Source organism: Heterodontus francisci, chromosome 1, assembly GCF_036365525.1.
Source record: "Heterodontus francisci isolate sHetFra1 chromosome 1, sHetFra1.hap1, whole genome shotgun sequence".
Lineage (NCBI taxonomy): Eukaryota > Metazoa > Chordata > Chondrichthyes > Heterodontiformes > Heterodontidae > Heterodontus > Heterodontus francisci.
Genome location: NC_090371.1, coordinates 86,242,076 through 86,257,286, shown reverse-complemented (window position 1 = coordinate 86,257,286; position 15,211 = coordinate 86,242,076). Strand labels below are relative to the sequence as shown.

Genomic DNA, 15,211 nt, shown 5'->3' with positions numbered 1-15,211 from the left:
AACATTGAATGGGCTATTAGCATTTGATCCAGAAATGACGATGGGTTCAGTCTCCAGCAGTCAACAAATGGTATGTTGGCCTTCATCGCAAGGAGTTTTTGAGTACAGGAGTAAAGATGTCTTGCTGCAATTGTATAGAGCCTTGGTGAGACTGCACCTGGAGTATTGTGTACAGTTTTGGTTTCCTTATCTAAGGAAGGATATACTTGCCATAGAGGGAGTGCAACGGAGGTTCACCAGACTAATACCTGGGATGGTGGGATTGTCTTATGAGGAGAGATTGAGGAAACTGGGCCCATATTCTCTGAAGTTTTGAAGAAGGAGAGGTGATCTCATTGAAATTTACAAAATTCTTACGGGGCGTGACAGGGTAGATGTGGGTAGGATGTTTCCTCTGGCTAGTGAGTCTAGAATCGGGGGGCACAGTCTCAGAATAAGGGGCAGGCCATTTAAAACTGAGAAGGAATTTCTTTTTAAAACCCCCTTATCAGCGACTTGGTTTCCAATAGGAGGAATTTCTTCATTCAGAGGTTGGCGCATCTTTGAAATTCTCTACCCTAGAGGGCTGTGGAAGTTCAATCATTGAGCATGTTCAAGTGCGTTCTAGACCTTAACCACTCGTTGCATGAAAAAGTCTTTCATGTCGCTTTTGCTTCTTTTACCAATTTCTTTAAATCTATGCCCTCTCGTTCTTGATCTTTTCACAAGTGGAACAGTTTCTCCCTATCTACTCTGTCCAAACCCTTTATGATTTAAGTTTTATTTTACTTAAATTAATTTTTGAATAGCTACACACATTGCAAAGAATCAAATGTTTACTTTTAATAAGTTATATTAAAAACTTGTGACAGATACTTCACACAAATGCACCAGATTTAAATCAAAATTATGTGCAATGTATGTGTGGAATAGCATCTGACAGAAAAAACAAATCACTTTGGTATGTAGTTTGAAACAATTTCTTTAATTTTTGATGTATAGAAGACAGTCAGTAAAAATAATGATTTTACATAACAGTTTTTACACTGCAGTGTTAGCAGTGTGCATACTAACATTCTGCACAATTCCATTCTTATTGGAAGTTCTTTGCATTTAGTGAGGTTCCTGTAAAGTCCACTGCAAATCTGCACTCAGAATACTGCTGATGATTGTCATCTTTATTTGTTGAATTGTTCAGAAATGATTGAGTTTTTGTTACATGTGCCATTTCTAGAATCAGGTTTGTCCACCTCTACTTGCCTTATCCAACCAGATATAACAGCGATTATTTAAGTTTTAATGTTTTTAATGTTTATGTCCATGACATTAAAATGATTTCCTTTTTTTAAAATTGTTCCATCAATTTAGGAGGAGAAATCAAAGTTGATTTAAAAAGGAAAATTCCAAAATATGTTGTGGATACTTTTGGAACTGTAAATTGACCTTCAGTAAGGGTCGTTAAAAGGGAAGTAAGGATGACTTGAATCTCTCCAGACTCTCACTCCATCTCTCTACAAAAGTAAGGAAAGATCAGTTAGGTTCTGTAGTATTTCTGGCAAGCCTCACATTTATTCAATGGTGCTCAGATATGTGCAAAGTTCTGAGCAGGACCAGGTGTATAAACTGGTCACTCAGCAGTTGGAGGATTAACTTTTTCTTCTCTCAATAGATGCCCACTGATCTGTTGATGTTTCCAACGTTTTGTGTTTCTTAGATTTCTAACATCAGTAGTATTTTGCTTTTTATTTCCACACACTTTATTGGAATGCACAAATAAACTGATGTTGCAGATAGCAAATTGGGTAAAGGTTGTGTTGTTTTTCCACATCTATAACAGTAGACCTTCTGTGGTGAGCATTCTCTGGCATAATATTAATTGGGAGCCAAGTAAGGGAGGGAAAAATGGCAAACCACCAAGACTGGTGTACTCGTGGCCAATTATAGAGGTCAGTTGCTTATCCTTTTGAACATAGCACTATGATACACATGGAATATTACACAGCACTATGGTGCCTGGAGGAAAACATACCATTATGGTACATATGGAAGGATACACAGCACTATACACAAGTGGAAGGGTACACAGCACTATGGTAACACTATGGTTCTGAAAAGTTCCCAAAAACCAGCTTGCAAGGTGGAGAAGTAGTAAATGCGAGTCCTGATTATAACCTCCCATTTGCTCGACAAGAACAGGGCGTGTTATCTCCTTGTTGGTGTGACACTCTCACCACCCACCATTTTTGCTCCTGAAGAGGCCCAAGCAGATAAGTTTTTAAAAATTTAGAATGGTTTTCTTGTGGACCAGGAACAACTACGTTAATGCGTTTCTGGAGGCCTCCGGTGGTGTCTCATGCCACCCAAATCCCACTCGCACCCACTGAGCTCCATGTCATTCTTGTCATCTTTCAGTGGGACAGTCAGCTCCAGGGTGATAATGAATCCCAGAGGTTAAAATGGCTCAGAAGTCACACCATTTTGGCCACTTGAGTTTGTTGCCTGCTTTGCTCTTTATATGCATGTCCCCAGCTAAATTGACAGCTATTGAAGTGTTCTTCTTTATTTACTTACTTCAATTGTTGGGACTATCAATCTTCCATTGCAGTCAAATGATTCAATTTGTTTCATATCTTCCTTCGACAACATGAAATCGAAGACCTGTTTTATAAGACATATTTTCATATGTTCCTATTACATAAACTTTGAGTTCAACATTACCTCAGTTAACATTGTATCTGCAATAATGTTAATGGAAATGTTTCACTTATTTAGATAGCAGGCTCCTTACTGCCAAAGTAAATACCAATAACAAAAATGTAAATAACCAATCAATTGATTTATTGTGATAGCCACACAGTGTCCACTTTGCAAAATAGATTTACATAATCAAGCACACGTCGATCCCAGGTTCAATCCTGGTGCATGAGAATACCATGACCTCCAAGTCTTCCTCCAAGTTACACACTGTTCTGACTTCAACATATATCATTTTTCCTGTATCATCGCTGGGTCAAAATCCTGCTGCTCCTTATCTAAGAGTATTGTGGGAGCACCTTCACCAAATGGGCTGCAGCATTTCAACAAAAAGGCCCATCACCATTGTCTCAAGTGCAACTAGGGATGGGCTATTGATGGACACATCCCAAGAATTAATTTTTATTAATGCACCCCAGTCAACTTTCACCATTTATAACTCTCAACTCGGTTGAATTATAATTAAACAGCACAGAAGGCCATTTGGTCCATCAAATCCATGCTGTTGTCTGTACAGCAATCCAGTCAGATATTGTAGTTAAGGATCCTCCAGTGGGTAGCGATCACAACATAGTAGAATTTCAAATTCAGTTTGAGGGCGAGCAACTCTGGTTTCAAACCAGTGTCCTCAATTTAAACAAGAGCAATTACAGAGGTATGAAGAAAGAGTTGTCTAAAGTGGGCTGGGAAAATAGACTGAGGGGGAAGGTCAGTGGATGAGCAGTGGCAGACATTTAAGCAGATATTTCATAACGCTCAGCAAAAATTTATCCCGGTCAAAAAGAACTCGATGAGAAGGATGAACAACCGGGGTGAACAAAGGCGGTCAAGGAGAGCATCCAATCAAAAAACTAAGGCATACAAAGTGGCGAAAACTAGTGCTAGGCCAGAGGATTGGGAATTTTTTTTTTAGGAACCAGCAGCAGATGACTAATAAACTAATAAAGCAGGAGAAAATTGATTATGAAAGTATATTGGCAAGAAATATAAAAACAAACAGCAAGAGCTTCTACAGGTATATAAAAAGGAAGAGAGTAGCTAAAGTAAGTGAAGGACCCTTAAAGGATGAGACTGGGGAACTGATTACGGGGAACAGGGAAATGGCAGATAATTTAAACCAATATTCTGCATCGGTCTTCACGGTGGAGGACACGATAAACATCCCACAGATATCAGATAAGCAAGGAGCTAATGGCAGGAAAGATCTTGTAACAGTTTCTATCACAAGGGACAAAGTATTTGACAAACTAATGGGACTAAAGGCAGACAAGTCGCCAGGACCTGATGGCCTGTATCCAAGGGTTTTAAAGGAAGTGGCTGCAGAGATAGTGGAGGCATTGGTTGAAATATTCCAGAACTCAGGAGGGTCCCAGTAGATTGGAAAATCGCTAATGTGACGCCCCTGTTCAAGAAGGGAGGGAGACAAAAAGCAGGAAACTATAGGCCAATCAGCCTAACATCGGTCATTGGGAAAACGCTAGAGTCCATTATTAAGGAAGAAATAGCAGGACATTTAGAAAAGCTAAATGTAATCAAACAGAGTCAGCATGGCTTTGTGAAAGGGAAATCATGTTTGACAAATTTGCTAGAGTTCTCTGAGGATATAACAAGCAGAGTTGATAAAGGGGAACCGGTCGATGTAGTGTATTTGGATTTCCAAACGGCATTTGATAAGGTGCCACATAAAAGATTATTGCACAAGATAGGAGCTCACGGTATTGGGGGTAATGTATTAGCATGGATTGAGGATTGGTTAACTCACAGAAGACAGAGTCAGGATTAATGGGTTTTTTTCAGGTTGGAATCACATAACTAGTGGAGTGCCACAAGGATCAGTCCTTGGGCCTCAATTATTTACTATCTATATTAATGACTTGGAGGAGAAGACAGAGTTTAATATATCCAAATTTGCTGATGTTACAAAAATAGGTGGGAGGGCATGCTGTGATGAGGACATAAGGAATCTGCAAGGGCATATAGATAGGTTGAGTGAGTGGGCAAAAACTTAGCAGATGGAGTTTAATGTAGAAGTGTGAGGTCATGCACTTTGGTAGGAAGAATCAAAAGGCAGACTATTATTTAAATGGAGAGAGACTCCAAAAAAGTGCAGCAGAGAGAGATCTGGGTGTTCTTGTGCATGATATGCAAAAAGTTAGCATGCAGGTGCAGCAAGTAATTAAGGCGGCAAATGGAATTTTGGCCTTTATTGCTAGGGGGTTGGAGTTCAAAAATAGGGAAGTCTTGTTACAACTGTACAGCATGTTGGTGAGGCTGCACCTGGAATACTGTGTACAGTTTTGGTCCCCGTATTTAAGAAAGGATATACTGGCATTGGAGGCAGTTCAAAAAAGAATCACTCGGCTGATTCCAGGGATGAAGGGGTTAACTTATCAAGAACAGCTAAACAGGTTAGGCCTGCATTCATTTGGGTTTAGAAGAATGAGGGGTGATCTTACTGAAACGTACAAGATTCTGAGGGGGCTTGACAGGGTAGATGTTGAGAAGATGCTTCCACTAGTGGGGGAGGCTTGAACTCGGGGACATAGTTACAGAATAAGGGGACTCTCATTTAAAACTGAGATGCGAAGGAATTTCTTCTCAGAGGTTGGTGAATGTCTGGACTTCTTTACCCCACAGAGTTGCGGAGGCTAGATCAATGAACGTATTTAAAGAGGAGGTGGATAGATTTTTGAAATATCGGGAGTTGAGGGCTATGAGGAGCTGGCATGAAAAAGGAGTTGAGGTCTGGGGCAGATCAGCCATGATCTTATTGAATGGCGGGGCAGGCATGAGGGGCTGAATGGCCTACTCCTGCTCCTATTTCATATGTTGTTCTTATGTTCTTATTCCCCCTGCTCGCTCCTATAGCCCAGAAAGTACATTTCCCATCCGATTTCCTTTTGAAATCATTCATTGTCTCCACTTCCACCAACCTCAATGACAGCGAGTTCCAGGTCATTACCACTCACTGCATAAAAGTTCTTCCTCCCATCTCCCCATATCTCTTGCCCAAAACCTTAAATCTGCGTACCCAAGTCCCTGTACCATCAGCTAATGGAACAGTTTTTCTTTGTCTACCTTATCTACACCTGTCATAATCTTGTAACCCTCTATCAAATCACCCCTAAATCTCCTTTGCTCCAAGGAGAACAACCTCAGCTTCTGCAACCTAACCTTGTAGCTAAAATGTTATAATTTTCCTTTCTTGCCTCAGATGTCTAGTTCCAATTCTTCAACATATATACAATAACTAGTGTCTCAGTGTGAGTCACAATCTGGATACAGTGTTTATCACCTCACTGGTAACTTTCAGGTTTGATTGCAACTCACTGCCTTCATGTGTTGTTTTATATAATGTTTACTGGATTAAGACTCAAAATGAGAACCTTTGCCTTCCAGTTGTCTTTGGGGAGTCTCACTGTCCCAATACTGAGAGGTTCCTGAAGTAAAACTTTGGTGTAATTAGTTGGACTATATGAACTATTTTTTCTACTCAACTATGTTTTTGCGGAAATATATTTACAGGACTCCATGACAGTGTCCTAAGTAGGTCTGGTAAGTTTGCAATTTTGCCAATCAATTTACAGATTGGTTTGTTTGTTTCTTGTGGTTGCAACTGAATATTGTGTTTTAGTAAATATCCACTGGTAATTGAATAATTGAGTCACTGCACATTTCTGTTTATTTCCACTCTTGCATTGCTATGACCTTAACCAAAATCATAAATGACATCCTTTGTGACAGAGACCGTGGTGCATTATCCCTCCCTATCCTCCTTGCAGCCTTTGACATGGTTGAGCAAACCAACTGCCTTTTAACGCTTCTCCTCTGCTTTCCAGCTTAATGGGTCTGCCCTTGCTTGGTTCAACTTTTACCTATTTCATTGCAATCAGAGCATGTACAACAATGACTTCTTTCCCACCCACACCCCGGTACCTCTGAAGTCCCCCAAGAAGCTATCCTTGGCCCCTTCTCTTTCCTCAATGATAAGCTGCTCCTTGGTCACATCATCTTCAGACATGGACTCAGCTTCCACTGTATGCTGACAACAACTATGTCTACTTCTCTCGATCCCTCCACTGTCTCTGTTGAGAGATTACATATGACATCCAGTCTTGTATAAACTGCGATTTCCTCTAGTTACACCTTGGGAAGGTGGAAAGCACCATATTTGCCCCACCACAAACTTTGTACCATTGCCACCAATTCCACCGCACAACCCCCCTCCACCTCCCCGTTACTGACTCAGGATGACTAAATGTCTGTTGATCCAAAACTTCGCTGCCCATATATCCAAGTTCTGTTCACTCCTCCCACTCCTCTCCACACTGGCTGCCAATCCCACAAAGGCCGCAAAATGTAAAATTTTCATCTGCATGTCTAATCCCTTCATGGCCTTACCCCTCCCCATCTCTTTAACTTCCTCCAGCCCTACAATTTTCTCCCCCAGAACTCTCAATTCTTCTGGCCTCTTGTGCATTCCTCCTCCCTGCACCCTGCCATTGGCTGCCATGCTTTCAGCTGCCCAGGTATCATGGTCTGGAATTTTTTCCTGAAACCATTCTACCCCTCCTTCTCCTCAAAATCTGCCTTTTTGACCAAGCCTTTGGTCAGCATACACTTTCTGAAATTGTAATTGCCTTGCATTATTGATTCAGTAGCTAGTCAAATAATATTAATTGTACATTCATGCCAAAAACGATTGAATTTGTAAGACATGCCATTGACAAGACAAAAGTGTTACCTCAATATTTTCCTTAATCCTGGAGGGTGTAGCACTCTTTGGTATACATACTATTTCTCTTTGCACTTGCCACCTAGGTGAAAAAAATTGATTAGATTTACAATGTGACCACTTATGTGTGGCAGAGGATGTTAAATTATTAATCTGAACAATTCTGTTGCCCAGTGTATATAAGAATTATGAAATTAAACATAGTCCCCATTGGGACCAAGGTTTGAACTGATTTAGAAAAAGAAACTCAATTGCCTTTTCAAGCTGCCAAAAGCTTATAAGTGAACAGTTTACTGAGTGGAGGCCACTGATGTGTCGGAGCTCCAGGGAACGATTGAGTGATATTAAACAACATATATATATAAAGAAAGTAGTATTAATCTGTGAAGAGATAGGTGCATTCTAAGGTTAATATCTAAGAGCACTGAATATGCAAGATGTCTAGTTCCCCAAAGACATATTGTACAGCGAGCTCGCCACTGGTATCAGACCCACTGGCCGTCCAAGTCTCCGCTTTAAAGACATCTGCAAACGCGACATGAAATCCTGTGACATTGATCACAAATCGTGGGAGTCAGTTGCCAGCGTTCGCCAGAGCTGGCGGGCAGCCATAAAGACAGGGCTAAAATGTGGCGAGTCGAAGAGACTTAGTAGTTGGCAGGAAAAAAGACAGAGGCGCAAGGGGAAAGCCAACTGTGCAACAGCCCCGACAAACAAATTTCTCTGCAGCACCTGTAGAAGAGCCTGTCACTCTAGAATAGGCCTTTATAGCCACTCCAGGCGCTGCTTCACAAACCACTGACCACCTCCAGGCGCGTACCCATTGTCTCTCGAGATAAGGAGGCCCAAAAGAAAGAAAGAAATATATAAAGAAAGTAGTATTAATCTGTGAAGGGATAGGTGCACTTCTAAGGTTAAGATCTAAGACCACTGAATATGCTAGATGTCTAGTTCTAAAATGATTGGGATCGAATTTGACTTTTTGGCGACTGAATGGCAGAGTATGCTGACAGCCTTCTGTACCCATGGTGAAGAGGTCAGTATTTTGAGGCTTCAGCCTCATATAACACTGGGGTGCCAAACAGGTGTTCCAATGCAGCTTAATGGATTGAGACTGGACAATATCAGGCTTCCCTGGCTGACGGCAAGGTAAGTGCATTTTGGGGGTGTAGTGCAGTGATCCTGGAGAGGGGTGTGGTCCTGGGAAGGGCATTTTCTAAGCATTAACATCCAAAACGGCAATCCAAATCCTAGACCCTGATTTGCATATTAAAAAGGGCCTACCACCTGAAACAGGTGGTTGCTTAGGGTACCCAGCAGTAGGCACATTTCATAATGGTGCCAGCCAAATCGATAGTGTTAACAGGCTGATAAGGACACCAAACCTATATTAAGGCCCAATTAACGCCAGGTGCAGCAAGTAAAAATTGAGCCCATTCTGTACAAGATAATGACTCCATATCAGTGTTCCCTCATTTTGTTTTCTCTTTTATGATCTAATACCATGCAGAATTTACCCATTTTAAAAAATGAATGATGTTCACTCTGCAGGTACTCATTGAACTTTACTTACTCAAGTGAATGAATGGTGGAAACAATACAATTCAAACGAACAATCTGGCTATGGCCTTACCTGATAACTAAAAGCCATTTAAAGTTATGCCTTTCTCAATTACCCTCAGTTCAATTTCAGATTCATTCAAAAAGAAAGTCAAAACAAACCAAATTTGCAAAATAAATCGAGAAGAAATGTGAAGACAATGCATGAAAATACATATTTTAGAAGAATGACGATATTTGACTTCATTCAAATGTTTCTCTGAAGACACTCCTAGGACTGTATACAGCTGTATTAAACTATGAAGATGAATGGAATAATGATGGGAGGAAGATGTTTATCTTTTGTCTATACCTATTTCAGGAATCTCCAATCATGTTTCTAAAACAGATATTTATCTAGCTACTTTTTGGTTGACTTAATCAACATAGAATCAATTGGTTCAGCTGAAATTTAATTTTAAACCTGTATCCCCTTGTTTGGCATTCATTGTCGAAAGCAAATAAGTTATTCACACGTTTTAAATCTATGCCTTTTATCGTTTTAATGGTATTTATTGACACCAGGGAAATTACTCAATCCTATCCATTCTGGCTGAGAATAGAGGTGTCACTATATTGTTATGACTGGGTGAGGAAGGGGTCTCAGGCTCCCCGCTTGGCCTTTCCTGGTTTGGCCATAACAGGGTTGAACTTTTAAATCACAGTGTTTTTAGCTTAACACCTCAGTGAGTCCTTGCTCACTGCTCTCTAATTGTAATTGCAAAATGAACCAACCAGACAGGTTTTCTTAGGTTTAAACAAGAAAGATGTAAGTTTATTAGCCTTAACACTCTAACTTGGTTAAAATTACTAAAATACGCGACACAAGCACACTAGCTTGCATATGAGATAAACACAAACACAAATTGATATGGGGGGGGGGCGGTTGGAGTAGTAAATGGAATTCAGTTACTGTCTTTAGTTTTGCTGTAAAGTCCTTGGTTGGAATATTGCAGCCTTGTAGTTCTCGCTGGGGCCCAATGCAGACTTTCAAACTTGCTTCTCTGGTACCAGAAGGCTGCTTCCATGAGTCCCTGGGACTTTTCTTGAGAGTTAGAGAGACAGGGAGAGACCTTCCTTCTTTTTTGTCTTCAAATTGCAGTCTGTTACTTTTCTGTGTGGCACAATTCAAAAAGTCGCCAGGTTGGTCAGCAGGTTCTTGGGGAGGTGGGGAGCCGGGTCGTGGGGGGTGGGGGGAGGGAAATTACTGGACCTCAAAGCTTACAAAACACACTCAGTGGGGGTGGAGTGCTGGCTCTTACACAGACAAGATATGGATCATCACTGTTACCCAGACCAATCTTGTTAATTGAATCTGTGAGCACTTCTATTGTCTCTCTATTCAACTGTCTCTCAGAAAGGAAATGTGCAACCAAGTTTTCAGCCGCTCAGTTCTTTTTTTTTTAAACAAGTTCTGTGCAATGTTCAGTAAAAAAAAAAGTTTCAGTAGTGTCCCAAAAGTTAAATTAATATGTTTCCAATCGGCAGGTGTGATTTCCGTCACAATATGCAGCCCTTATTATTGCTGCTGGGGCACAGAACACTGATGTAAAAAACTGATAAGATAGAGAGGGGGAGAAAAAAGGAGGGAGTGTAGCATTATTGGTTAAAGAATCAATTACAGCTGTGAGGAGGGATGATATGCTCAATGAATCATCAAATGAAGCCATATGTGTTGAACTCAGAAATAAAAAAAGAGGCAGCCACACTACTGGAGTGTACTATAGACCCCCAAATAGTGAGAAGGAGATAGAAGAACAAATCTGTAACCAAATTTCTGAGTGCAAAAACAATTGGACAATAATAGTTGGGGATTTCAACTATCCTAATAAAAACTGGGATACAAACAGTGCATAGAGCACAGAGGGCACAAAATTCTTGAACTGCATTCAAGAGAATTTTTTTTAGCCAGCATGTAACAAGCCCAACAAGACGGGGCACAATTCTAGATTTAGTCTTAGGAAATGAAGCTGGGCAAGTGGATGAAGTAGCAGTGTTTGACCATTTTGGAGATAGTGACCATAATGCAGTTAGATTTAACATGGTCATGGAAAAGAACAAGGATAACACAGGAGTAAAAGTTCTAAATAGGGGGAAAGCAAATTTTACGAAGCTGAGAGGTGATCTGGCAAAAGTGGACTGGATGCAGCTACTTGAAGGAAAATCAGTGGCAAACCAGTGGGAGACATTCAAAAGTGAGATTCTACGGGCACAGTGCAGACATGTCCCCACAAAAAAGGGTGGTACTGCCAAATCTAGAGCCCCCTGGTTATATGAAGTGTACAGGATAAGATAAAGCAGAAAAAGAAAGCTCATGACAGTCACAAAAAACTTAATACTTTAGAAAGCCTAGCGGAGTATAGGAAGTGCAGGGGTGAAGTAAAAAAGGAAATTAGGAAAGCAAAGAAAGGACATGAAAAAATATTGGCAGGTAAAATCACGGAAAACCCAAAGATGTTTTATCAGTACATTAAGAGCAAGAGGATAACTAAAGAAAGGGTAGGGCCTATCAGAGATGTGGATGCAGAAGATGTGGGCAGGGTTCTTAATGAGTATTTTGTCTCTGTCTTCACAAAGGAGAGGGATGATACAGACGTTGCAGAGAAAGAGGAGTGTGAAATATTAGATACGATAAGCATAATGAGAGAGGAAGTACTAGAGGGTCTGACATCCTTGAAAGTGGATAAATCACCAAAGCCGGATGGATTGTAGCCCAGGCTGTTAAAGGAAGTCAGGGAGGAAATAGCGGATGCTCTGAGGATCATCTTCAAATCCTCAAATAAAAGCAAAATATTGTGGATGCTGGAAATCTGAAATAAAAACAGGAAATGCTGGAAATACTCAGCAGGTCTGGCAGCATCTGTGGAGAGAGAAGCAGAGTTAACGTTTTGGGTCAGTGACCCTGCTTCGGAACTGGATGTTGTCTACATGGATTTTAGTAAGGCATTTGACAAGGCAGGCTGGTCAGAAAAGTAAAAGGATACAGGGGAATGTGGCGAGTTGGATCCAAAATTGGCTCAGTGGCAGGAAACAAAGGGTAATGGTCGACAGATGTTTTTGCGAATGGAAGGCAGTTTCCAGTGGCATTCCATGGGGCTCAGTGTTGAGTCCCTTGCTGTTTGTGGTAGAGATTAATGATTTGGACTTAAATGTGGGAGGCATGATTGGGAAATTTGCAGATGACACAAAAATTGGCCGTGTAGTTGATAGAGAAGAGGATAGCTCTAGACTCCAGAATAATATTAATGGTTTGGTTGAATGGGTGGAAAAGTGGCAAATGGAATCCAATCCGGATAAGCGTGAGGTAGTGCATTTGGGGAATGCAAACAAAGAAAGAGAATACACAATAAACAGGAGGATATTGAGATGGGTAGAAGAAGTGAGAGACCTTGGAGTGCATGTCCACAGATCCATGTCGGTGGCAGGACAGGTAGATAAAGTGAAGAATGGAATGCTTTCCTTTTTTGCCGAGGTATAGAATACAAAAGCAGGGATGTAATGCTGGAATTGTATAAAACACTGGTTAGGCCACATTGTATTGTGTACAGCTCTGGTCACCACATTACAGGAAGGACATAATTGCTCTGGAGACTGTAGAGAGGAGATTTACAAGAATGTTGCCAGGGCTTGAAAATTGCAGCTATGAGGAAAGATTGAAAAGACTAGGGTTGTTTTTCTTAGAACAGAGGAGGCTGAGGAGTGGCTTAATTGAGATGTACTAAATTATGAGGGGTCCAGATAGAGTAGACAGGAAGAGCGCCACTGTTGGGGGGGATGGTCTATCAGGGGAAAACAGCAGCAGCCAGAGCAGTGGCACCATGGCTGGCACTGTTGTTCAGCAGGGAGGGACAAAGCGCAGAAGAGCAATAGTTATAGGGGACTCGATAGTCAGGGGCACAGATAGGCACTTCTGTGGACGTGAAAGAGACTCCAGGATGGTATGTTGCCTCCCTGGTGCCAGGGTCAAGGATGTCTCTGAACGGACAGGGGGCATTCTGAAGGGATATGGTGAACAGCCAGACGTTGTGGTACACATTGGTACCAACGACATAGGCAGGAAGAGTGACAAGGTCCTGCAGGGGAGTTTAGGGAGTTAGGTAGAAAGTTAAAAGACAGGACCTCTAGGGTTGTAATCTCGGGATTACTCCCTGTGCCACGTGCCAGTAAGGCTAGAAATAGGAAGACAGTGCAGCTAAACACGTGGCTGAACAGCTGGTGTAGAAGGGAGGGTTTCAGATATCTGGACCATTGGGATCTCTTCAGGGACAGATGGGACCTGTACAAGAAGGACGGGTTGCATCTAAACTGGAGGGGCACAAATATTCTGGCTGCGAGGTTTGCTAGCATCGCTCAGGAGGGTTTAAACTAGTGTGGCAGGGGGGTGGGAACCAGAGCAGTAGGACAGCAAGGGAAATAAATGAGGGGGAGTTGCATTACTTGTTAAGGAGAATATCACAGCTGTACTGCGGGAGGACACCTCGGAGGGGTCGTGCAGCGAGGCAATATGGATGGAGCTCAGGAATAGGAAGGGTGCAGTCACGATGTTGGGGGTTTTCTACAGGTCTCCCAACAGCCAGCGGGAGGTAGAGGAGCAGATATGTAAACAGATTTTGGAAAGATATAAACGTAACAGGGTTGCAGTGGTGGGTAATTTTAACTTCCCCTATATTGACTGAGACTCACTTAGTGCTAGGGGCTTAGATGGGGCAGAATTTGTAAGGAGCATCCAGAAGGGCTTCTTGAAACAATATGTAGATAGTCCAACTAGGGATGGGGCTGTACTGGACCAGGTATTGGGGAATGAGCCCGGCCAGGTGGTCGAAGTTTCAGTAGGGGAGCATTTCGGGAACATGACCATAATTCCATAAGTTTTAAGGTACTTGTGAATAAGGATGAGTAGTCCTCGGGTGAAGGTGCTAAATTGGGGGAAGGCTAATTATAACAATATTAGGCAGGAACTGAAGAATTTAGATTGGGGGCGGCTGTTTGAGGGTAAATCAACATCTGACATGTGGGAGTCTTTCAAATGTCAGTTGTTTAGAATCCAGGACCAGCATGTTCCTGTGAGGAAGAAGGATAAATTTGGCAAGTTTCGGGAACCTTGGATAACGCGGGATATTGTGAGCCTAGTCAAAAAGAAAAAGGAAGCATTCGGAAGAGCTGGAAGGCTAGGAACAGACGAATCCCTTGAGAAATATAAAGACAGTAGAAAGGAACTTAAGCAAGGAGTCAGGAGGGCGATAAATGGTCATGAAAAGTCATTGGCAAACAGGATTAAGGATAATCCCAAGGCTTTTTATACATATATAAAGAGGAAGAGGGTAACTAGGGAAAGGGTTGGCCCACTCAAGGACAGAGAAGGGAATCTATGTGTGGAGCCAGAGGAAATGGGCGAGGTACTAAATGAGTACTTTGCATCAGTATTCACCAAAGAGAAGGACTTGGTGGATGATGAGCCTAGGGAAGGGAGTGTAGATAGTCTCAGTCATCTCATTATCAAACAGGAGGAGGTTTTTAGATTTAGAGATACAGCACTGAAACAGGCCCTTCGGCCCACCGAGTCTGTGCCGACCATCAACCACCCATTTATACTAATCCTACAGTAACCCCATATTCCTACCACATCCCCACCTATCCCTATACTTCCCTATCAATAACCTATACGAGGGACAATTTATAATGGCCAATTTACCTATCAACCTGCAAGTCTTTGGCATGTGGGAGGAAACCGGAGCACCCGGAGGAAACCCACGCAGACACAGGGAGAACTTGCAAACTCCACACAGGCAGTACCCAGAATTGAACCCGGGTCGCTGGAGCTGTGAGGCTGCGGTGCTAACCACTGCGCAGGTGTTGGGTGTCTTGCAAAGCATTAAGGTAGATAAGTCCCCAGGGCCTGATGGGATCTACCCCAGAATACTGAGGGAGGCAAGGGAAGAAATTGCTGGGGCCTTGACAGAAATCTTTGCATCCTCATTGGCTACAGGTGAGGTCCCAGAGGACTGGAGAATAGCCAATGTTGTTCCCTTGTTTAAGAAGGGTAGCAAGGATAATCCAGGAAATTATAGGCCGGTGAGCCTTACATCAGTGGTAGGGAAATTATTAGAGAGGATTGTTCGGGACAGGATTTACTCCCATTTGGAA

The 15,211-nt window shown here is 42.0% G+C and overlaps 1 protein-coding gene across 2 annotated transcripts in view; it reads right to left on the bottom strand.

Moving 5' to 3' along the window:
- Positions 1-945: 945 nt before the first annotated feature.
- akr1a1a (aldo-keto reductase family 1, member A1a (aldehyde reductase)) overlaps positions 946-15,211 on the bottom strand; it is a 60,500-nt gene continuing 46,234 nt past the window's right edge. For both annotated transcript variants that reach the window (XM_068032711.1, XM_068032712.1), the window contains exons 7-9: positions 7,478-7,550; positions 2,551-2,637; positions 946-1,490 (exon numbers count right to left, since the gene is read on the bottom strand). In XM_068032711.1, the coding sequence (XP_067888812.1) occupies positions 1,425-1,490; positions 2,551-2,637; positions 7,478-7,550 (226 nt within the window). In that variant the 3' untranslated portion in view covers positions 946-1,424. The remainder of the gene's footprint in view (positions 1,491-2,550; positions 2,638-7,477; positions 7,551-15,211) is intronic.